The 25,679-nt window shown below is 38.5% G+C and overlaps 1 protein-coding gene across 4 annotated transcripts; it reads right to left on the bottom strand.

Moving 5' to 3' along the window:
* Window positions 1–159: 159 nt before the first annotated feature.
* Window positions 160–15,220, bottom strand: myzap (myocardial zonula adherens protein). 4 transcript variants are annotated; one of them, XM_077229462.1, is made up of 15 exons: window positions 15,128–15,220; window positions 14,614–15,013; window positions 13,769–13,843; window positions 10,196–10,291; window positions 8,533–8,691; window positions 8,313–8,405; window positions 6,915–7,028; window positions 6,570–6,722; window positions 5,746–5,871; window positions 5,259–5,387; window positions 5,083–5,177; window positions 2,214–2,319; window positions 1,998–2,081; window positions 1,603–1,709; window positions 160–1,513 (listed from the first exon to the last, which is right to left on the bottom strand). In XM_077229462.1, exons 2-15 carry the CDS (start codon window positions 14,680–14,682, stop codon window positions 1,165–1,167), a joined length of 1,755 nt encoding a protein of 584 aa, XP_077085577.1. In that variant the 5' UTR covers window positions 14,683–15,013; window positions 15,128–15,220; the 3' UTR covers window positions 160–1,164. The 4 variants fall into 4 exon arrangements, with proteins under 4 accessions (XP_077085577.1, XP_077085579.1, XP_077085578.1 ...); XM_077229464.1 differs by having other exon boundaries at window positions 1,603–1,664; XM_077229463.1 differs by having other exon boundaries at window positions 8,533–8,688.
* Window positions 15,221–25,679: the final 10,459 nt, after the last annotated feature.

Raw genomic sequence — 25,679 nt, 5'->3', positions numbered from 1 at the left:
TTCCACTGTGTGTGTGTGTGTGTGTACTGTGTACCCCCGAAAGTAGCAGTGGCCACCCCATGTATAAAACTCTAGTTCCGCCACTGGTGTGTGAGTTTATGAGAGACTGACTGAGATCTAAGAATAATAAATAAAAAAATACGCGCATGCCTAGCAATATACATAAAGAGTTATATTTTACATGAATTGCATATATAACGTCAATAATTTATTTATAACACATAAACATATTTTTTAAAAGAGATTTCTCACAGATCAGTATAGGCCTATAACCATTTATTTTAAAAAGTCCAGTGAGTGGGAGGTTTGGACATTTTATTTATTGAACAATAAACCCAGTTCTGTGTAAATATAGTGCTCAGTCAGTGAAAAATATTAATACCAAATATATTTGAGCGTTTTGTATGACAGGTTAAGAATCAAAACTGTATAAACCTTCATTTGCAGTCATCATAAATCATGATGAGATTTTGGCAACTGAAGCGAGTCTGAAGTAAGTCTGAAGTGCACGAACACATTAACACTGTGAACAATCCACAGAGCCCTGTTTTCTCTCAGCAATCTTCAATCTGTCTAGGTGATGTTTGGTCTAGAACGATGGGGTCTAACCAACACCTTTACTTTTAACTGGCCTTCTGAATAAATTTCTCTGAGCTATAGAAATCAGGTGAATAAGCTGGAGTATATGCATCAAGCAACTCCAGGGGGAAAGTGCAATAGAGCACGATGCCACTGATGTCAACAGCGCTCTTTGTACAAATAAATGGAACCATTAAACACGTTAATACACACTGAAGTGAAAAACATCTATTAGAACTCAAGCATTGAGCTTTGATCACACCTGATACCATTATTTCTTTGCTGAAAAATAGATATTATTGAGTTTTTTATATATACCTATATACCTATCTGTAACAAAATAATATATGGGTTATACACTCAGAAAAATTAAAATATAAATATACAATTGTAAAATATAGAGGGCTATCACATAAAATCACTTTTTTGTAAACAAAGCAAAATACAGTGCATCAGTATACTACTAAAATAAGTTATTCACAGATCAGTAGGTTATTTACATATACTGCAATGTTACACAAGCAGTAACAAAACAAAAATACTTCATGTTCCATCAGCTTCGACCACTGCCATTCTAGTAGAGCTTCATTCAATGTTCATCTTCGCGCTCATCTCCATCAGCTTCATAAAAGGAGTGTAGATCTGTGACGGCCTGGTTCTCACTCGAGGGCTGGTGGCAGAGGGCAGTTCTGAGGCCGGTGGAGATTCGGACTTCCCGTCTTCATTGCTTGTCTGAACATAACTTGAAGATAGAGTTGCAGTTTGTGTGGTACTGCTCGTTGTTTCTTGTGTATGTACTACACTGGACCGCAGCATTGTGCTGTACTGGCCAGGGGTGTATTTAAGTAGACTATTGCTCAGTCTGCTAGAGGATCTTGGGGTCGGTGAGACAGGGCTGGGTTGAGAAGGAGCGACGTACACTGGCTCCTCAGATCTATGAGAACAGGGAGAGCATGTGTGTGAAGTCGTGGCCTCGAAAACAGTTTTAAATTTCTTATGGCAAGTTGATCTTGCGCTCATTACCTAACGGGCAGGTCACAGCCAACTCCAACATCCCTGGTGACTACTTTAGTCTCAGATGCTTTCTGTACAGACATAAAATACTTCAACTTGTCTTCTAACTCATTATTCTAGGAAGCAAAGCAAAGGACAGAGTCAGATCATAGGCAATGGGAAATTGAGTAAAGAATTGATTTCACAGATATATAAAGATGACACTGGACAAAGACCAATTCAAATAAGATGCATGAGAAATTTGAATAACAACCAAAGGGACTCAAACAGCTGACAGAATAGCAATGGATTCTGGAATAATCACATTCAGCATGCTTATTCCAACCAAGCTGTGCTTTCCAGATTGGTAAAGGCGAGGGATGAGCAAAAATCACATTTTGCTACATGGAAAACGTTGCTCTTACCTCACACTCCACAATGGCAATCCTGTCTAGCAGCTCAGTGATGAACATATCCTTCTGTGCAACTTTTGCTCTCAAGGTTTCAACCTGCAAAATTTGTTTGTTTGTTTTATAATTAAAACAATATTGGTGTCATGATTTTTGGTTTTGGTTCTGGTTTATTTTGTGTACATGGAATACCCTTTATTAACAGAAGAAACAGTCTCTGTATATCCTTACCTCCTCTATCATGGCCTTGACCTTCCTCTGTTGAGAAAACACCATGTCATTGAGGTGCTTTATTCTCTCTCGGAGTTCTGCTGCTTCCCCTTTCAGCTGCTCGGACCTGTGAGGAAACATGCGGCTTATGCATATTATTTATTGCATATAATACATACAATAAAATATTGAAATAAAATTTTACCATCAGAATCACTGGTGGCATTTTTTTCTCTCTGAGAGGGCAAAATTAAGAAATTTTTAGTCTAAATTAACGAATTAATCGCACAGGTTTTTATAATTAATCGCGATTAACATAATTAACATAAAAGAAACATACAAATTTGTAATCATTAATATATTTTCACACGGAATCTCCAAATTAATGTAGAAACAAGAGAGACAGTATTTAAAATATTTGTTTCATGTCATCTTTTTACTATCTACTATGAAAGCAAGTGTCAGCGATACCAATCCTGATACTTATTAATTAAATCGTTTTTTTATAGGCACATAATAACTTAATAACAGTATAATTGAGGGCCAGGCCTAAACTGCAAATTATCAGAATGTTTTTATTTATTGCTTATTAACTATTTCAGAACATTAAAAATATTATAACAACTTTTAATTTAAGTAAACCTAAAAAAATAGTTACATAAACCCATTATAATAAATGTCATATTTAGCTGTGCCTTTAGTTTTATATAGCATCTCTGTCAGTAATCTATACTGCATTAAAGGGTTAGTTCACCCAAAAATGAAAATTCTGTCAGTATTTACTCACCCTCATGTTGTTCCAACCCCGTAAGACCTTCGTTCATCTTCGGAACACGAATTAAGATATTTTTGATGAAATCTGAGAGCTGGATCACTCCTCAATACTAGTCCATGGGCTTCTTCAGGGATTGAACTTGCCAGCCTCGAAAAGTTATTAATGACATCGTTAAAATAGTCCAAGTGACTACAGTGGCTCAATCTTAAGTTTATCAAGCGACGAGAATACTTTTTGTGCGCAAAAACAAACAAAAATTCATTTTCTTCACTTTGGGACTCTAGTCAGTTAAACTAGTGTAATTGCGTAGCGCTAGGTCAGCTGGTCATGTGGGTGATGCGTGTGACGTACAACACAGAAGCGTACTCTGTTAAAGCAGAACTAAGTAACATTTTTACCTTAACCGAACAGCTTTGGAGTCATTGTAATGTGTATATTACTGATTTCGTGTTGAATGGTGGTCGTCTCGCACCCCCCTGGTGCCTGTGAGCCGCAAAACCACCCTTGCAACTTTGGGCCGGCGGATCGCCGGCCTCAGTGTTAGGAAGTATCGTGTGATATCAGGTCTCGTGAGGTAACGAATTGCTTTACGGCACTGCACGCGTACACGCCCCCATCCAGGATACGATCAACTATCATACCATGGCAAAGCTTGCATATAAGAAGCAGAAAGCTAGAAAAGCATTGTTGGAGGAACAGAGAAAGAGGAAATGGCAGACTGACCGAGCGAGGAGTCAGACACAAGTAAACATCGGACCTGCGTTTTCAGAATGGCGGAAAAAAACGAAGAAAGCGCGGTCGGAAGAGTCTAGAAAAGGTAACAAGAATCTGACAGCATGAGGAACAGGACAAGAGTCCCACTCGCTCAGTCTTTCACTGTTAAAGTTGATTCCTGCGATTATCATGAGAACAGTTGTCAATATCTCACATAATTATCAGGACATAAATAAGCCTACATGTTGTAAATAGTGAAAATGAGCGCAATTTGCAAACTATTATGATAAATTGCAATAATCAACATCATAACGGGCATTGTTACGAAATCAGGGCTCTCAAGTGTCACGCATTGAGCGTGACAGTCACTCATTTCGGTCTTTTGTCACGCTCTCCCGCCACACATTGTATTTCTCACGCTGACAAACTATTTGTAATATATTTAATATGCCAAAACTCTGGCCGCGCCGCTCTCACTGTGGAACCGGCAGGAATCAAGCGCGTCTCCTCTTGTGTTGTTCGTCGAGCTACACAATAGCCAATCAGAAAATAGCACTATTGTATCTGGGTAAGATTTAACGCAACAACCAATGACAAAAATGTATCTGTCGGCTGGATGTCACTCTTGCCTGTCTTCAAAACTTGAGAGCCCTGCTAAATAATGCGACGTACATGATACACTTTATTGGTGTCATCTGGCATTTAGGCTCAGGTAAGCCTCAGGCAGTAGGCTACTTTATTATTATGAAGTGCAGAGGCCGTGAGTAACAGTAACGACAGTAACGTTAAATACAAATACTCTACAGCCACTCTAGGGATCGCTGTTTGACAAAAACAGAAATCCTGCATAGTCCCGCTTTAAACTAGTGAACTGACTCGAGGCCCACAGAGAAGGAAATGAATAGTTGAAATAAAGTCATTATTTTTGTTTGTTTTTGCGAACAAAAGGTATTCTCGTCGCTTGATAAACCTAAGATTGTTGTCACTTGGACTATTTTAACGATGTCATTAATAACTTTTCGGGGCCTGCAAGTTCAATCCCTGAAGAAGCCTATGGACTAGTATGGAGGAGTGATCCAGCTCTCAGATTTCCTCAAAAATATCTTAATTCGTGTTCCGAAGATGAACGAAGGTCTTACGGGGTTGAAACAACATTAGGGTAAGCATTTACTGACAGAATTTTCATTTTTGGGTGAACTAACCCTTTAATTGCTTTAATTATTTGAATGGATTAAAAGGCAAATATTAATTGCTGAAATTAATGTATTATTTTCCCAGGCCTACTTGAAATATAATTATTATTATTATAGTGGTATCTGGTTATTATAGATAGGCTGTCCACTGAAACCATCTTGAATGAAGAAAACATGACATCACTGGACTCAGCAGCTGCAAACTCACTGTTTGGTCGCAGCTTTGTCTACGTGGTCAATTTGGTCCAAACCACGTAAGCGTTGTTCACATTCAACAAGTCTTTTTATCAGGTCACCCTTCTCCTGTTAAAGAGAGAGAAGTGTTTTATAAATAGTTTTCTTCAGAGGTAACAGGTAAAGACTGAGCAAACTGATATTATTTACCTGAGCCATACAGTTTAGTAGCCTTTCCACCTCTGTAATTCTTACGTCCCTTTCAGCGATCTTTGCCTCAGCTATCTGAGCATTCCTCTCAGCCTCCTCAAGTCTCCTCATGTAGTCATCAAGCTGTGCCTGTGGACAAACAGGTCTTTCATTATACACTCAGAGCGACAGTCACAATTTCTTCAGTCAGTTACCATCATCCGCTCTGAAGTCTTCACTATCAACACTAGATGGCACCCTTACTCAGAAAAACAAATGGGCATTTTTCTCTCCTCCCTAGTGAATATCTACAGATGTTTCCTGTTATGAGATTGGAATTCATACCCTGCTTGTAAAGTATAATACAAAATTAGATATAACAAAGTCTTTAAAAAGTCACACACATATAAACTAATGCTTTTGTCGCATTATCATGCAGTGCAGTTCTTGGTGAACTTGTTGGACAGTAAGGCATTGTGAGAGTCTGTTTGTTTGGTCATATCTGTACCTGCAAAGCCTCTATCTCCTCTCTGTACGTCCTCTGCTGTTCCTGCAGCTGTTCCTCATATTCCCTCTGTAGCTTAGCACTCAACTCTTTCAAAGCTTGAGTCTTCGCCTCCTGAGAAGTCTCCACCTACACACAAAAAAAGCAATTTAGTTGTCAAATAGCATGGATTTTAACGTAAAAAGGGACATCAAGCATTTAAAAAATATCAGATGTTCTTGTTTCCAATGAAGCACAAGAGATACCCTTTGGATAATCTCAAACCATGCTGTGGAACATTAATGGCTCAACAAATGTTTGTAAAACCTAATGATAAAGCAAAATGGACATTTTTTCATCTTACATTTTCATTCATTACAAATGAATAGTCTTTTGTGTAACTTTTATTTCTTTTAACTATATTTTTATTTTGAACCTAAATACTGCATAAAATACAGTACAATTTTACTTTTTGACATTCACTTATAATTATAAGAAACACATCATGGAGAAAATGAAAATTTCCAAGTACAATGGATAATACAAAGACCCCACTCTATATATTACATTCATATAGGGTTTTAACTACTGTAAAAGTGTAGTCTATGAGTTTTAACTACTGTAAAAATGATACAGTATGATCAGGAAGCCATGGCAACTTATGTTTTTACATGTTGTAAATTGGGCCCAAATTTGCATACTAGCCTATAGGTGTTCTCAATAATCTATGTAATGTTTCACTAACAAAAAAGAGGCAAAGTCCATGGTATAAGGATGTTCATACCATGAAGGGTCTGCTCGATAATAATAGCATTGTATAATAGCGGTTTGTGTGTGCTTGCAAGCACCTGATGTTTGAGAGACTGGTTTTCAGCCTGTGCTGCTGCTAGTTGTCTCTCTGTTTCCTTGAGTTTCTCCTCTGTCTTCTCCAACGAGCCGCGCAGAGATCTCATCTCATCCCTGTTCCCCACACGGTTATGGCAGCTTTCCAGCAATGATTTCTAAAACAGACATGATCAACATCACATCATATGGATGAATACAAAGGTAGTTTCTAAAAGCATGCATTTAGATTTTTTCTAATGTTACATTTAAACGTTGACCAGTCTAAGCAGGTTGACTACAAAAATAACGTCAATAGCTTTCTCTTAACAGACCTTTGTCAAATGGCAATGAGTGCATTGATCGTGTACCTGCAGATCAATGTTTGCTGTTAAGAGGGAGCTGTTCATCTGGTCAAAGCTGTCCATAGCTGCACTTCTCGTCCTCACCTCTGACTCTAGGAAACGCTTATGAGAGTTGGCTGCCTAGTACAAACACAGTCAGCACATTGAGAACTTGTCGTACCACTATACATTTTTTTTAAGTCTGACACAGTAAGGCATTGAGGTAGTTAATAATCTTGGGTATTATTACACAGCTCTCTGGAATACTGATTGGTTAATCGTGACATCGGGAAACTGAAATATGGACCTACTTTCATGTCACTAATATCACGACTCCATCTCTCTCAATTTAAACAAACGCAACTACCGCCATTTTCTGCTTCACTTAACTGGAATACTGAACGTTGGTGGAATATACGACTTTTGAAATTGATTTTTAAAACACTACGTATAATACACTTGCCTACTTTGTAAATGGTTACAGAGAATAACTGTTCATCATACACTTAAAGGGATAGTTCACCCAAAAATGAAAATTCTGTCATCATTTACTCGCCCTCATGTTGTTCCAAACCTGTATGAGTTTCTTTCTTCTGCTGAACACAAAAGAAGATATTTTAAAGAATGTTGGTAACCAGACACCCATTGACATCCAAAGTAGGAAAAAAAATACTCTGGAAGTCAATGGGGCCCATCAACTGTTCGATTACCAACATTCTTTCAAATATCTTATTTTGTGTTTAACAGAAGAAAGAAACAGGTTTGGAGGAACAACTTGAGGGTGAACTATCCCTTAAATGACCGAGGGTCACACACTACCAGACTTTTCAAATCGTTCTGAAAACAAACTCATGCAGAAACGTGCACTTTGTTGCTAGGAGACATGTGAAAAAATAAAAATAAAAATAATTCTAAAATCGCAAAAAAAAATAATCTTGTGCCCATCACACACTATGCAATTTTCTATCAAATCTGACAACTGGAAGACTGACCCTGACTTCCGACAGCCAGCATCGATAAAAATCTGTGCAAAGAGTCTAATCTAATTTATTCCAACCTTTACCGATTGTAGTAAAAAAGAACCTGGGAGGGCGTCAGTATTAATAATAATGTAATATTGTTGCAGTGTTTGTCTTATTGCTAGGCTGAATGTTTTGTACTTTGAAAAGGACACATTTTTTTTAGAATTATAATTTATTCTTAATTATTATTATTACATAATAATGTATAATTATTTATTTTTGAAATTCTAAAATAATTTGAACTCAAAAATTTGATGCCCACAAATATTAATTTATTTGCCGAGTATCTGTGTAATAATGTGCAGTCAGCCTGTCATTATAACATTATTACAGGGTGATCAGGGGTTTATTTTACCGGTACATTATATATTATAACCTTAATACCATGCAGCATTTTGCTCACCTTTAATTCCTGAGATAATTTTTGCACTGATTGTTGCATTCCTCCAAACTGGCCATACATCCGCTCTCTGACTTTTTCCAAAGAGTCACGTACCTTTTAGGACAGAATAAATACATTATCTGCTTGGATGTACATTCCTGAAGAAGAGTATGAAGTATCTGTTAATAACGAGTTAACCTCACAGTTAGCTAGGTACCAAACGAAAAGTCTCTGCGCTCACCTCTCTGATGTACCTCATCTCATCCCTCAGGTGACCGGCAGACCAGTCTCGTGCCATCACTTCCTGTTGGTGGTTGGAGCCTGTGCTGTGCACCACACCATAAACTCTGGGCCCGTGCTGAGCAAGCTGTTCTCTACTGATGCCATTGGTCACAGGCTGCTGGGGGAACAGGACCACAGGGGTCAGATTTCCGCTTGTGGATGTGTAAAAAACAGAGAGTGCCACTGTTGTGTTTACATGCGTGAAGACCAATGTCACAGCTGTGTATGTATGTCTACTAGAGCATCCTGGTTAACAAATAAGAGCGAGACTTTTGCTGTTATGGCTATATATTTGTGACATTTTATCATTGCTGCTGAGTGTTTAAAATGAGAGGTTGGGCTGCAGACAGTCAGAATAGTCCAAAGCGAGGGTGTCATATCTTCTGCATCATGCTGTCCGAAAGAATTAAAAACATACAACATACAAACAAAAAAATACCTTTTTCTATCTGCAGTTTCACCCGCAATATGAAAAGGAACTTGAAACTTGGAATGCTGTCGTGTTAACATTATCCAGTGAAAGTACATAGAGAAAATATTTCTTTCATGACAATGCCAAAATGCCAAAATAGCAAACCCCCTGGGCAAACTACAGATGAGAAGCTCTCGCTCAAGGGCAAAGTGCTAGCGATCAATGGCCTTGCAATTCATTTTGATTCTGCTGCAGGGTCCTAGAACTTTTCACACTGGGTCGTTTATGTCTCTAAAATTTAGTGTCTAAAGGAGTCATATTTCATGTTTTGCAAGCCTTAAGAAAGCTCTTTTGTAATGTTTAAGAAGTGAACAAGCATTTTACTGTGCAAAGAATGCCCTCAAGCCAAATTGTACAGACACAGTACAGCTCATGCTTGCTTCACAAACAATAACACACCAAACTCAAATATCTTTTGGGAAACCAGCACCTGTGTTTTAAACTCCATCACTATCATAGATAAAATGACTCAGATAATATTACCAGGTGGTACAAAGACATTAAAACATATATAAAACATATGTAGTCTATTGTGTTTGAAAGCACAGTTATATAATGGATCCAGTGAAAAATACTGTGTCTTTTAATGTTCAAAAAGTTTGGGTCGGTAAGAGTTTTAAATGTTTTCTTTTAAAATAAAAGGCTATACATTTTTCACCAAAAAATTTAATAAAAAAATTTTACTGACCCCAAGGTGTTTGAACAACTTATGATGATCATACTAGAAGAATCATATGATTAAAGGTGCTCTAAGCGATGTCACGCGTTTTTTAGGCCAAAACATTTTTTGCCACATACAGCAAACATCTCCTCACTATCCGCTATCGGCCTGTCCCCTGAACACACTGTAAAAAAAAACGCGGTCTCTGCAGACACCCCCAGGCTCCAAAAACGGCAACAAAAACAAATTGGGCTAACCCGCACCACGAAACATAACAAACTGTTCCAGCCAATAACCGACAAGAAGGATTTGGGGGTGGGGTTTGGGGGATTAGTGCGCGGATGAGGAGTCTAGCTAGCCTCCGTTTTGTTTGACAATACTTTAAACATCAACAAGAAGTGATGTCACCCAACATCGCTTAGAGCACCTTCAATCTTTACACAGGTAATAGACATTTGGGTTTGTTTGTGTTCTCAGAAGCTATCGTACCTTTTCTTCTTGTTGAGGTGATTCTCTCCCAGGTGGTCTTTCTCTCTGCATGAGCCCATTTTTATTTTTCCAGGAACCATTGACCAATTTCTCCCCCTGCGATGTAACACATTGTATCATTATAGGTTTATCAAATTTTTCAGACACATATTGATGCTTGGGTTGATATTTAGAAAAGCAATGTTGCATTATCAGACATCACAGGTTTTGCCCTTGCTAGATGTTTTTGTGCAACAATTCTAAAAAGGCTCAGTCTTCCTGTTTATAAGAAACCATGTTCCATCTTTCACATGGTGCTGTTTTCACATTGTACTGAGATCAGATGAAACATTAATGAATTCCAGCTGTGATCGGGGTGTGGCGTTCCCTTTGCTCTTCTCAGGACATAGTTTCTCAGAACTGTAATCTCATTCATGTCATGACCACACCTCCTCAGGACTCCTCTCCAAAACAAAGCACAGAGCTTCAGCCTCCTCACTAACAGAGACTGAATTCTGTTAGGCGAACATGAGAACAGTTCTTCATTAGCAAAAAGGATCAGATGCCGAGAATCCTGGATAAATGTTTTCCTCTGATTCTGACAGACAGGGAGAGATGTGTGGGAGTGCGTGGAGATAAGATAGAACAATGATGCCAGTGTTATCATGGCCTTCTGCACTGGACTTCATAGAACTTGACAGATAATCCACAAAAACAAGCCTATGAGAGTAAATTTAAGGTACTCAAAGAAGGGAGAGAAATTTAAATAGTTGAACACAGGACCTCCTTTTTTGGCCTTATGTGTAGTTATTTGCAAAAACGTTTTTGGAATCATTTTATAGAGTAATTCATCTTTTGGGGTGGCCATCCTGATAAAGTGCAGCCTCTAGAGCCTTATTCATTTAATAAAATGATTACTTCATAAAGTATTAATGGGATAGTTCTCTTAAAAAATTACAATTGTGATCAATTCCTCACCCTCATGTCGTTCCAAACTTTCATTCATCTTTAAAACACTTCATTTGCGTTTTATAGACAAATGAAAGTCTTATGGATTCGGAATTAAATGAAGGTGAGTAAATATTGACAGAATTTTCATTTTCGGGTGAACTATCTATTTAAATGTAATAATAAAACACAAAGCACCATACTTATGCTAGAAAATACAGTTACTGGTTTAAAAAATCCTCCAGACAGTATAACATTTCACAGAAATACTTTACTAAAAGCATCTAACAATACAATTGCAGACAACATTAACAAAGTTCAGTTGCATTAAACTTTCATGCTCTGCTATCTTGGCGTGTTTTCCCTGTTTCATATTATATGCTGCTCACGTAATCTTACTGATTGAATTGAACACTATTCACTAGGTTTATTGTTGTTTTAGAAAGATGTGCTGGAGGGTGTAAACTCAAGTCTAGTCTCTGTATTTTACAGTACACTATATCTGTTTCCATGCAGTGGGTGTTGTTGGTATAAAGCGGATTTGCTGAGACCAGTTATGTTGTCATTCTTTGTTGTTTAGCTAAATGTTTTTATTGTAATACTGGTACTGGATCGGTGCAAATTTCAAGCCTTTCTGTAATTCAACAGCTGTAACTCAGGCAATCCAGGCCACAGGTAGATAGTATGCAATGGAGGATAGGATTACCACACACACCCATCTTAATTTTGAAGTGGATTCTGGTCTTGGTTCTTTGTCAGACCGTAATAGAATATCTCACTTAAATGAAATGTTCTCTAGTCTTTACACTTAACTATCCCGATTCCTGACCGTACTCTTCCCTCTCCTCATTTTGTCTTCCATTGACCTTGTTTCACTTTTGAACAGTTATGTCATCAATTATGTTGCGAAGAATTACATTTAAAAAGCTTTATATTGAAAGTCAATGCAAAATCCCCATGTGAAACCTAACCTCGCCAAGATAGGCTAGATACTTATAACTGGTTAATATTAACATAAAGGCTAGATAAAAGTTTAATATTCTTCAATATGTTAACAAAAAAGCTAATTTATATGCATAAAGGTGCAGTCACATTAGCAAAATATCTGCAAAATTTCACAGGCAAAAGAAAAGAAAGAAGCAGCTTTCTGTTGGCCGACGTGACCACCTCGAACACAATACGAAATCTGCATGGGAAAATCTTTTGCCCTCACTTGAAATTCGCAATCGCCAAATTCCCAAACTAACTGGCCATTGGCAGCTCATCAGGCAGGCCTGGGTTTTGTGTATTGACGCTGGCCCTTCCCAGGAGAAAGACACTGATAAGGCCATCAACAGTTTTTGTTGGCTGAGCTCCTGGATTTCTATTTCTCATTAGTGTCTGGGCTACGAAAGGCCCTGATGTTCCCAAAACAGCTCCTATCAGAGACCAAACAGGGCGGATATCAGTTGAGCTTCAAGGACTAAGAGCTGCAGGGTGCAAGTTCCAGGCCAAGGTACAGATAAAAACTCTCATGAACGTGCTGACACACCTCTCTTGACTTATTTCTCAGTACACCACTGTCAGTAGAAGGCATGTAATAGCAGGTACTGTCAAATACACATATTAATTTGTCACACAGACTAACCTGTATCGTAAACAAGCTCAAAACTAACTTCACCTCCCTTGGTAAATAGGTTTCAATTTCATGAGCTTTGTTTCATGTGACTCTGAGCTTTGGGGGGAGCTCAAGGATATTTATAAGCCTAACTTGTTTCTAAACATATTGGCTTGGTAAGTGACGTTTAACTATGAAATCTTTACATGTATTTCCAAGAATGGGAGTCGGCGGCCAATAGTGAGCGAAATCTCGCGCTTGTGTGCATATCTGCATGTGATTTTATCAGTATAGGTGACCCTCATGATACTGGCACGGCAGTATGGATCTGTGACGCACAAAGGAAGTGATGGATCTAGAGAAAAAACACAGTCTCTGATTTATATCTTTATATCTGATTTATATATATTATTTTTAATAAATAATAAAGGCTGAATTTTCAGCAGCAATTGCTTCAGCAAAAGTGTCACGTGATCCTTCAGAAATCATTCAAATATGCTGATTATATTGTAATACGCTCAAGAAACATTTCTCGTTATTATCAGTGTTGAAACCATGATACATAGAATTTATTTTAAATAAAACATTTTTTTAAAGTCTTTACTGTCACTTTTAATCAAATTAATGTATCCTTGCTGAATAAAAGTATGAATTTCCTTAAAAGAAAATCCTACTGACCACAAACTTTTGAAAATTATAGTGTACATTACTTTTTATCTACTGTTTTTGTATTCCTTGTTTTCTATATAATGTGAAAAACAAAACAAAAAGATAAAAAACATGCAGGGACCACTATAGTACCACAGACCTTGTAATAAACCCTCGATCTAGAGTATCACCAGCTGATGTGTCATAATCTGAAGAAATCAGTCATTTATGTAATCTTGTTGATCTTATCCTGTTGTCGAGCCATCATGCCATTTCAGGGGCTACCCAAACAAACTGAAGATGCCAAAGTCAGGGAAAGAGGAAGTGTTTTATTCTGACGTGAAGAGATGGCTAGCGCCAATCTGTCTGGCCGTACTGAAAGATGCTAAAATGATACTTACAGAGCTGCCGGTTTCATTCTGGGTTTTAGGATTGTCCTCGGGCCGGAGGGTTAATCTGAGACGCCTGATTCTCCTCTGGTGGACATTCGTCACAGAAATACACAGATGCAAAAATGGAAAGACAGACAAACAAACAATGATTAGTCACAATCTATGTTTAATTAGGCAGACAATCTGATGATTGATATCACAAGATTAAACGCAATTTCACTGAAACCAAAACAAAAACTTCCTAGTCCTCTCAAAGATAACGCTTATCTGATCTGAGAAATGTCATGCATGAAAAGGAGAAAAAGGCTGCTGAGACTGATAAAATAACAATACTGTATTTAAATATGACTGCCCTTAGAAATGCTTCAATGATTAACCACTTCAGATGTGGCTGTCTATTCAATTCAAATCAATAATTACTACAGTCAGAAATGTGGTTCTCAGCGTTTTGATGGCCTCTACGCTGGTTAGCACTATCTGAGAGGGTGTCAACTGATTAGCTGTAAGAATGTCTCTGAATGGCAGCTGACCGCAGCAACAGCGGCTGAGCGCCAGGCCCTGATAAAATAAACATGACAGTGCCCTGCCTCCCAGGACAGTGGCTCTTATTACAGGCCCCTCTCTGAACAACACAACGCTGCCTCGCACACATAAACACGATTAGCCTGGATATGGACAAGCCATTAGGGCACAGTCCAGAGCAGAGTGAGAGACACAGAGGACTGAGAATGAACCAAACAAACATAAACACCTCATTGAGAATCAGTTATAGTCGAACATTCACAAGGAAACAAAGTTCAAAAGAGCAAGAAAACGTAAGAGAGATAAAAGTACTATTCACTAGTGTTTCCTACCTCATTGAGGTCTGGTAGCTCTGTGGTGGTTGTGGTGCGAATGGCACCAGTCATGCCATTTTGCAGCATATCTCCTTTTCACTGTCCAAGTCACACATCCAGTCAAACACTATCAACGTCTGCGCCCACCACTGCAGGCGACACACCAAAACAGGATAAACGTGGTGTGTTTGTGTGTGTGTGTGTGTGTGTGTGTGTGAAAGAGAGGAAGAATGGGGGGAAAAGTTCCCTTCAACAGCTTTGCCAGAATTCCTTCCCCCGGATGAGAACAGAGAGAGTGAGAGAGAATCAGGAGGAAAAAAGAGGCTCAGTATTCCAATGTGCAGAGGTCAGTAGAAACACAGCCCTCCAGTGTGCAGACAACTCCAGAGTGACAACGTCCCATATAGACTCCTCCTGACTGAGAGAGAGAGAGAGAGAGAGAGAGAGAGAGAGAGAGAGATGTCAGTCTTTCTGTATCTGAGCTGGCTACGTAAGCCTTGTTTCCCATCAGACCCGTTGAGCAACATTTCACCTGTGTGCGTTCTCCAGCTCCCACCGAACTGTAGCCGGGCTGCTTTCATAGGGTGGGGTTAATGGCACTGGGGTGGAGTCCTCTCTATTTCTACACGGGAAGGAGTCACACCTTAGGCGGGTTATACCACTTTTGATTGTAATGTTACTTGTTATTATGCATAGAATAATAGTGGTGGATTTAAATTTAGTTTAATCTAGCAATTGGATCATAACAATGAGAAGTGGGAACAAAAAGAAAAGATTATTGTATAATTGTAATAATGTGTTATTATTTCGAATCAAGTAATCAAGTAATAGATTAAAAAAATGTAAATTCTGACATAATTTACTACCCTCATGTCATTCTAAACCTGTTTGACTTTCTTTCTCTGTGGAACATATTTTGAGAAATGTCTGCTTTTTTGTCCATATAATGGAATTCATTGGTCACCAGAAGTGTTTGATTTACAACATTCTTCAAAATATCAAATTTTTGTTTCTTGCAGGAGAAAAAAGTCATACAGGTTTGCAATAACATGAGGGTGAGTAAATGATGAGTCTAGGTACAACTTTGCAACTGTTAAAAAGTATGTTTGATATAGTATGAATTTTGGTTAAGTATGACTGAATTTCAGACTACTACATCGCCCATGTGGTCATGTGACCAACCAGCATCAGTTGCATCGCTTCATTGCCATTTACAACTCTTCTCCTGTAGCCTCATGGGATTGTAAAGTGCTCATCAAATGCTCACTTCAGAATCATGCCATAAATAGTAGATAATCTGGGTTCTTTTCAGCTACTGTTCTATTAATACTATGAAAACTAATCTCCTCACATAGTGTTTTTCACCTACTATATAGTGAGGAAGTTGGCATATTCTGACGCGAGTAAATATTTAAATTTTTGGGTGAACTAACCCTTTAATTTTTTTTATTCTCTTCTAATTTTGTCCAACACCAATTGATGTTGCAGACAAACAGACTGCACTGGAGATGCCTTCAACTTTGCTCTATGAAATCTTTAATCTGTGTGATTTTGTTTGCTTAACATATTTCAAAGTGCGCGAGTTGTAGGTCAATCATTCATTTAGGAAGCAGATAGTCTACTACTACATGACCCAGTGTAATCATTAACCCTCCATATTTGTGAGATTCACCCCTTGAAAAACACATATAGGCTGTAAATCTCATGTCTAATGCCCCCCCCCCCCCCCCCTCATAAACACAGACCTGGCCTAATTTAATCTTCATCACAGGGATAACTTGGGTTGTTTTAGTGACAAACAATCTTTGGAATATGCCAAAGGTCTCCACTATATAGAAATCCATGAGTAAGACGATCAGATCAAGCTGCATGTGAAAGGTCACAGGGATTATGTTTCATGCCTTTCATGATGGAAAATAGGATCCCTGTAGGAGTGGTATCCTACTGGAGGAGGTTTGCTAGTCCCATTCAGTCATATCGTGATCAATAAGGCACTGAAAAGGTACACCATTGAATAGATGACTCCAACTACAACAGGGGCTTCAGATGAAGCAAACTCTGAAACAACATGCACCAATGCAAAATTGTCTATTTATCATAATCATTTGCTAACAACATGTATTCATTACTTCAATGAGCTCATAGTTTTCAGCCTTTAATACATTGTTAGCTAACTGCGTGATTTGTATAATGTACATTTCTGACTTAGAAACTTAGAAACAGTCAACTCTAATTGCAGATCAGATGCACTGAACGTAAACAATGCCACTGAACTGAACGGACTTGCATATTTGGCTGATTATTGCTGCTGAAAAATGGTCGTGTTTTGGTCTGTACTAATCAGTCGCACCGGGAAAAAACATTTCGAGTTCTATAAATAGCCAAAAGTTAAAGAGAAGAGTGCAAAAAACGCATGAAAGAAGCCGTTTGTGGTTGAGAGAGGCACAGCAACAGCCACATGTGTAAATGAAGTGTTGACTATGGCTAAAATGTTGACGTAAAGTAGTTAACTATGGCTACATTCACACTGTCAGTCCAAATCCGATTATCTTGTATCCGATTGGAATCTGATCTAAAATGATGTCCACACTGTGTATCGCAACTGTTCAGATCCGATGTTTGCATTTGCAATAGAGATGTTGTCAAGTCAAGTCAAGTCAAATATATTTATATAGCGCTTTTCACAATACAGATTGTATCAAAGCTGCTTCACAGTATCAATCAAAACAACTTAACAATGTTTGTTTATTACTGGAAAAAAAGACATCCAAGTTTGGTAAAGCTAATCAATGGTATGATTGGTTAATTAATTTGAATATCCCCAACTGAGCAAGCCAAAGGCAACAGTGGCAAGGAACCGAAAAACTCCATCCAGTGACCTAATGGTGTCCTAACACCCCATCAAATGACCCAATGGAGAAAAAAAAACCTTGGGAGAACCCAGGCTCAGTCGGGGGCCAGTTCTCCTCTGGCGTTTATGAACTAGAGGCCGAATTTACAGTAACTGTAAGATAAAAATTTATATGAATGCCTGGATAAATAGATGCGTCTTCAGTCTAGTTTTAAACTGGGAGAGAGAGTCTGAGCTACGAACAATATCAGGAAGGCTATTCCAGAGCTTCGGAGCTAAATGTGAAAATGCTCTGCCTCCTTTGGTTGATCTGGATATCCTAGGAATGACCAGAAGCCTCGAATCTAGTGATCTTAAAGAGCGCGATGGATTGTAAGGCGATAGAAGATCCGTTAAATACACAGGAGCTAAACCATTTAGAGCTTTATAAGTCAAAAGCAATATCTTGTATTTAATACGGAACTTTATAGGTAACCAATGAAGTGATGATAAAATCGGTGTTATATGATCATATTTTCTTGATCTAGTAAGAACTCTAGCGGCTGCATTTTGGACTAACTGTAGCTTGTTTATTGAAGATGCAGGACAACCAGCTAATAAAGCATTACAGTAATCTAGTCTCGAGGTCATGAATGCATGACCTAACTTTTCTGCATCAGAGACTGATAGCATATTACGTAGCTTAGCAATGTTTCTAAGGTGGAAAAAGGCTGTTTTTGTAACATATGAAATATGCTTTTCAAAAGACAGGTTGCGGTCTAGTATAACACCCAGGTCTTTTACTGTAGCGGATAAAGTAACAGGGCATCCTACTATGTTAAAGTCGTGCTGTGAAGGGTTTTGTGGACGGTTTTTAGAACCGATAAGTATTACCTCTGTCTTGTCTGGATTTAATAAAAGAAAAATACGCGTCATCCAATCTTTTATATCATTAACACAATCTGTCAATTTGGATAATTTAGCGTATTCATCTGGCCGTGATGAAATATATATTTGAGTGTCATCAGCATAACAATGGAAACTAATTCCATGTTTCCTTAGAATATTACCAAGTGCCAGCATATATATTGAGAATAATAAAGGGCCTAACACAGATCCCTGCGCCACTCCATAGTTTGCCGAAGTTATAATCGATTTTTCTCCATTTAAGTAGACGAAATGGTAGCGGTCAGATAAGTATGACCTGAACCAGCTTAATGCTTGTCCTTGAACACCAGTGTAATTTTGTAGTCGATCTAAGAGTATTGTGTGATCTATAGTATCGAACGCAGCACTAAGATCAAGTAAAACTAGTACTGAGATACAGCCTTGGTCCGAAGCTAAAAGTAAATCATTTGTGATTCTAACAAGGGCAGTTTCAGTGCTATGATGTGGCCTGAATCCAGACTGAAACTTTTCATAGATGTCGTTTTCTTGCAAGAAAGAGCCGAGTTGAGCAGCCACAACTTTTTCTAATATTTTTGACATAAATGGAAGATTCGAAATGGGTCTGTAATTTGCTAGGTTATTTGGATCTAATTGTGTTTTCTTAATAAGAGGTTTTATAACTGCCAGCTTGAACGTTCTTGGAACATGACCTAAAGATAAAGATGAGTTAATAATATTGAGAAGAGGCTCTTCCACTATAGGTAACACTTCTTTCAGTAGTTCAGTTGGTATAGGATCTAATAAACATGTTGTTGTTTTAGATGAAGTGATAAGTTTATTTAACTCTTTTTGTTCTATGGTTGTAAAGCATTGTAATTGTTCTTGCGGGGTGATAATTGCGGCTGAATTAAAAGGCGCGAGCAGAGATCGAACGTTTACGATTTTGATTCTGATGCTTTCAATTTTCTCGGTGAAGAAGTTCATGAAATCATTACTACTAAACTGTAACGAGGTATTTTGTTCAGACGACGTCTGTTTATTTGTTAGTCTAGCCACGGTATTAAATAAAAACCTATTATTTCGGTTGTTTTCTATTAATTTGCTGAGGTGCTCCGCTGAGGTGCTCCGCCCTGGCCGTTTTAAGGGCCTTTTTATAACGTGACATACTGTCTTTCCACGCGATTCTAAAGACCTCTAAATTAGTTTTTTTCCATTTACGCTCTAAATTACGGGTTTCTCTCTTTAAAACATACGTAGTATTATTGTACCATGGTGCTATACTTTTTTCTCTGACCTTTTTTAATCTAATGGGTGCAACAATATCCAATGTTCTAGAGAGAATGGAGCTCATAGTGCTAGTTAGTTCGTCTAGTTCATCTGTTTGTTTGGGTTCAGGCAGCAGCTGGGACAGATCAGATAAGCTATTTGAGAAATGATCTATGGTGGATGGACGAATTGTTCTACCTGGTCGATAATAATAATTTTGTCTTATTTAAATTTTACAACATGGAAATGTGTAGCCGCCGCGCTGGACTCCTGTGTCTTGAGCTGCTGCAGAACTGTAGGAGACTGGTATGCACAGCCTTTTACCGCGCTCTTATCTGCGCCGGTTTTAAAATATGTTTCGAAATAATAATTTTCTGCTTGTCTGGCTCTTAGCTAGCCTGGCATACCAGACCCACATCAAGATGTTAGGTGTGGGAACTCTCCATTGGCATGCCTCAATCCGAGGGGCGGGATAAACGGTTGTCTTTCAAATTCCCTCTGCACACTATCCACCTTTGTCCTGGTTAGTGAATTTACCCATGATTCATAGCGGGTTTGAACCGTAATCCGGTTGTCCTTTTCCGGTTCGAAGCTTTATGAAGATTAAGTGCCGCTCGCTCAGAACGCCCGCAGTGATGTGCTGGTTAGAAAATATGTGAAATAAGTAGGGCTGCCCATGCATGACTGAAGTTGGGTTGGATGTTATACTATATGGGAGAGAATGCTAAACCATAATGAGCGTTGTCGTAATATATTGCCTATTCCGCATCTCAACGCACGCATAAAGCTTGCAAAAAAAAACCCGGCAAAAGTAATGATTATGCATGATTCATGAAACATGAATTGTTTATTAATAAACTAGTGTTTTCTGTCAGTGTCGACTGTAAAGATAAAGTTGACGATGCAGACTCGCCATCTTCGCAGTAGTGAACGGGCTTACATTATAGAGAGAAATGCACACTTCATACGAATTAAGCAGAGAGCAGCCCATTTCTGTTCGTTTTTAATTATTTTGTTTAAAAGTAGACATTTTAAGCTTTCTATAGGCTTATATACTCCACGGGTCTTTGAGGCAAATCTTATACGCTGAGTTTGGGTTGATTGAAACGCCCTCCAGTTCACGCGCCTGCGCCTCCGTGTCCTGATTATGTTGTCTACTATATTTGCTTCTTATATATAATTCCAATTAATTTGTTGATGAAACATTGATTAAAATGAAGATACAATTTATACTAAACGAAATTCACTTTAAAGAAAGGGTTTCTACAAAACAAAACGTAATAAGTGGTCAAAATCATGTCTGACCCATTCCAAATTTTATCTGATGTAGGCTATTGGGCATCTTGATCCTATCTGACTCATCTCATGCGGTTCGCTTTTTATATAATCAACATAGATGAAATAAAAAAAAAACATTATATTGTGAAAAATAAATATAAAAAGTATGTTTTAGTTTTTTTAACTTATATTTAAGCGTCACACTGCTCTGCTTTGCTCACATGCTCTGGTGTGTAGCCTATACATGCATGTGTGTGTGCATGCGTGTGATGGAGGGGTGCGATTTTCGAATAATAATTGAATAATACCCAGCTATCTTCGAATATTATTTTTGCTTGAAATGCCCATCCCTACTGGTAACGTATTAGGCGTTTGTCAACAAAATGGTGTGAACAGACATACACATTTTTCGGTGGATGCTTCAGTTTTAGCGCAGCTAACCAAAAACGTCTATGTTACTCTCTGGCATTTGAATATTAGCTGATACGGAACCGGACATGGGCATCCTCTCCTTTTTATCTTATGCTCAAAGCACTCAGTTTCTAAAAAAAAATTTTTTTTTCTTTGAATTGTTAAAACAACCAACAACAGCACATGTAGAGCCCGAAGTCATTCTCTCACTGCTAATACAGTACGAACCGGAAGTAGGCATTGTTTAGAGCAGAAAAGGTGCCGCAACCAACCAACGAAGAAGGTGACGTAGTCAGAGCGACTGGGGGAGTGTTTCGCACATAGACATCATATAGAGACTAGATGCCCTATTGGCCAGAGACACCTTAAACCGGTCATACTCCTATTTGCGTTGCATAGCAGCAGTAGATCTGTATCTGCAGCATATTCCTGCTCAAATCGGCGGACCATCACTCGGGGATTACTTCTCACAAGTAAGATTTAACGTTTAATATTACCGTAAGTAAGTACTATTGGTTGTATTTTGAGAACAAAATATTCAATGTTTCCTGTATCGTAGCTACGTGTATGACCTTTGCAGCAAAAAAACCTGCGTGAAAATCAGTGAGATATGATTAACTAAATGCGCTGGCAGCTCATTGCACCTGCAAAACAGATTACACTGAGCGGAGCGGGTCACCGGTTTAAGATGGCGGCCCCACGGCTCGTCCCTGTCAATAGGCAGTACCGGTCGATAGGGCGTCTATCTATATGTCTATGGCAGCATCAGCCATTCTTTGTTTTCAAGTAGCAGTGAACCGTTGCAACTCTGTCGTCATTATGTTAAGCCCGCCCGCCGACTCTATACACGATCTGATTGGCCTGGCCAGTTTTTGTTTTTTCCCGCTCAAAAGTCAACAGAGAGTTGCTAGAGTTGCAACCACACTGGCTGCAAAAAAATTTTTTGCCGCCACTAGGGTGCGTCTAGATTTCTAGGCTAGCACTTAGCAACAACCCATCCGTGTTTCGGCAGCCTCGTTTACATTTTACGTGGTGTGAGAAAGTCACCTACCACGCGAAATCCGATCAGAGCGTTCAGACTGAAGCGGATTTGTGTAGGATTTGAATAGGATTTCAATCCACATATGGATGTAGCTTGAAACAGATTTCATGTGCTTTTTTTGGACTGACAATCTGGACGTAGCCCATGTCGGGATAAGAAATAGAAGGAAGAACAGCGGTAAGAGCTAGAGAAGCTAGCTCATTCGGATCTTTACCACATATTAACTTTAGTTCGTCAAAATTCTGTGCTCTTTCCTGCTTTTAAGTCATTCTCTATATGATTTCGCAGCTTCCATGTGTTTTTTCCGTAGTTTAGACATTATAAATTAGTGTAACAAATGTGTTTAGTACATAAACGGTGCAATCCATGCTGTTGTTTACATCCGAGTATCTCCAATATGGACGCGCATCCGGGTAACTGACCAAATCGTGACGTAGGTGCAAACCCTGTTTTTCGTGATCAATTAAATCTTATTATATTTAAGGCATTAAGGGCGCTGTAGCTATGGCAAGCCTTTAACATCACATAAGGTAATCTTCTAGGAAATTAGGTGCTACATACAAATATATATAAGACACGATCTTAAAACAAATAATCATTTTTCTCAGAAGACCTGAGTCGTGTGCCTGGATCGATTTATGGTTTTCATCCCAACAATTTCTGTGTACGGCTACAGCTATGTTTGTCTTTCTTCTACGGTAGCCTATATTTCACGGTTTGGATCCCTGAAATCGTTCATTCGCTTAAGGTGTTTGTGTGTTGGTGTACTTAAATATACGTTTAAATCATGTTCACTCACGTCATATAAGGAGACAAACGCTGGATTGTTGTAGTTGGGCTACATGTGCGTCGTAAGGGCCTCTTCCATCTTGAGATGACATGACCAGCCGAATAATGTTCTTTATTCACCGCCCTATTATCAGAGACTTTCGCTTACGAAATTAATTAATGCGGACAGTATGTGAGTGAATTTCACCACTGGCATTAGTAATTTATACACATACAAACACGATATCAGAGTTTTAAATTGTTACCGAGTTGCAGTCGGTGCCGGTGGAGAGCAACTGCGCGCGACTGCAGAATGTGACACTTGCTCATCGCGATTGGATTATTTTTGTTAAAGATTGAGACGGCACATTAATTAAAACAATGAATAATTCATATATATATATAGATTTCATAGTGACTTTTACAATTGGCTACATTTAGTGTAATAACTGCAATGTTGTAAATTAGGCCTATCTTTAATGCTGACTGATCTTTAACTAAAAGGAATCAAGGGGTCAATAAAAATTACTGTAATAAAAAGAAACTCAAAACCAACCCTGACAACTTTTTTTGCGCAATTGCTTTGCGTTGCTTGCTATGTGTCAGTAGTAGGGATGGGCATTCGATTAAATTTTCTTAGTCGATCGTCGGGAGAATTAACGATCGACTATCGATTAATCATTAATATTTTTTTATTCAAATTCATTATTTATTTAACTTTTTATAAATTAAAAAGGCAATGAAAATACAAAAATACAGCGTGTTTTTCCTCGATTAGATCTTTATTACAAGATGATCAACTTGTGGCAGTAAAACTGGACGTTCGGTTAGGCTAAACTTGAAGATATATATGCGCTGCGGTGCTCGAAAGCAACGGAACCTGCAGCTGCGAGTTGGCGTTCTTAAACAGAGACCCTTGTTTGTTCCAAAATAATAAATAATAATAAAAAATCATGTTAAACAATAACTTAACCAAAAACATAATAATACTTAGATCTGACAGGTTTTGTCAAAATGTAACTCAAAACTATCCAAGAACGAAGTCGAGAAAGAGGGTGAGAGAGATTACTGTAACAATCAATTAGGCTAGGCTACTTAACAAAGCCTCGTAAAAAATAACTAGTAACTCACATACAACTTCTACACCAGTCTACTGATTTTTGTTGAGAAAGATAAGCATGTTGATGACATGATCTGGGGTCAGACGCGACCGCAACTTGACCGTCAAGCCTCGTTTACACTTTCGCCTGGCTCTGCAGCGCGAGTCTCCGCAGACTGCGCGCGCACCTCCCCAAACAGACGAGGCGTTTATACTCGACGCGCTCGCCTGTGAAACACCGAATACCGCAATGACGTCATTTTTGCCGCGCTAACCTTCGCGCTCTTGCGGACGCCTCGAGTGTAAACAAGGCTTCAGTCCAGCCGCTGAAAACACCTGCTCTGAGGAGACTGACGTTGCCGGGATGCACAGGTACCTCCGCGCTAACTTGACCAGCCCGGGGAACACGTTCACTTTCCGCAGCAGCATTAGTTTAATGATAATCGATAACAAATTAACGTGATCGACGAAATTCTTAATGATCAATAATCGATCGTCGATTAAACATGCCCATCCCTAGTCAGTAGAAGTCCAAGGTGTTCAAAATCAGCTTGATATAAACAAATTACTAACTTTAATAAGTTTATGTTTTATTTTAATATAGCAAAAAATTGTCAGGCAATTTGTTGGCAGGATTTAGACCACTGAATGCTTTAATGTCTGTAAGCTTGTAACAAACAATGCCTGAATCAAATTGAATGGTTTTATACAGTACTACATCAATTATTCAAAGGAACTATTGACTGTTTTTAAAGAACAACATATTACAGCTTTTTCCTAGCCTTGGGAGCTTTTCCACATTAATGCTAAAACAGGATGTAGCCTATGTCAGATGAATTCTCTCCCTAGTTAAATCTACACAGCTGCTTTGTCTTCCTCACCATGTGACATATTATTCAAGTTCAAATGCATCATTACCTACAACACAAAATCACAGGTAAACACTGTTATCCATCCTTCCAGCTCACCTCACCTACAGTTTATGTCTGACTGCACTCAGTTAACAAGGAAAAGAAAAAGTGAGCAGGAGCGAGCCTACATATTCCTGCCTCATTGTGTTATTACGTATTGTCACCTTGCTTACCTGGTCTTACTAGACGGGCTAGACGGGATTCCCTGAGGTGCAGATCAGAAACATTTATGAGAGGAAGAAAAACAGAGAGGGTGAAAAAGATGACTAGATTATCTGGCAGGAAGACAAAATAAAGTGTGTTTGTTTGTTGATGTTATACAGAGAAGGGGAGTGGACCTAAAATCATTAAGTCACCTATTGCAGAAACATTTACATTTTAAGGAATCTTATTCAGAGAGACAGAAAGTCCATCCACAAATATATAAGAGTCATGACATGTACGATTTGATCATAGAAAGAGATCTAAATGTGAATTTTAGGAGCAATTCCTTTCTGTTCTGTTATGAGGTTGATTCCACCATGGAGGTTTGGTGGGTGAGCTGTAAGTTAGTACATTTAAATTTGCGGGCCCTCACCTTTTTCTTTTTTC

The sequence above is a fragment of the Siphateles boraxobius genome, unplaced genomic scaffold (genome assembly GCF_051911475.1).
Source record: "Siphateles boraxobius isolate OS27281-9 unplaced genomic scaffold, OSU_SipBor_1 130, whole genome shotgun sequence".
Taxonomy (NCBI): Eukaryota; Metazoa; Chordata; class Actinopteri; order Cypriniformes; family Leuciscidae; genus Siphateles; species Siphateles boraxobius.
Note: the sequence above shows the minus strand (reverse complement) of the source record. Positions and strands in the feature narration are given on the sequence as shown.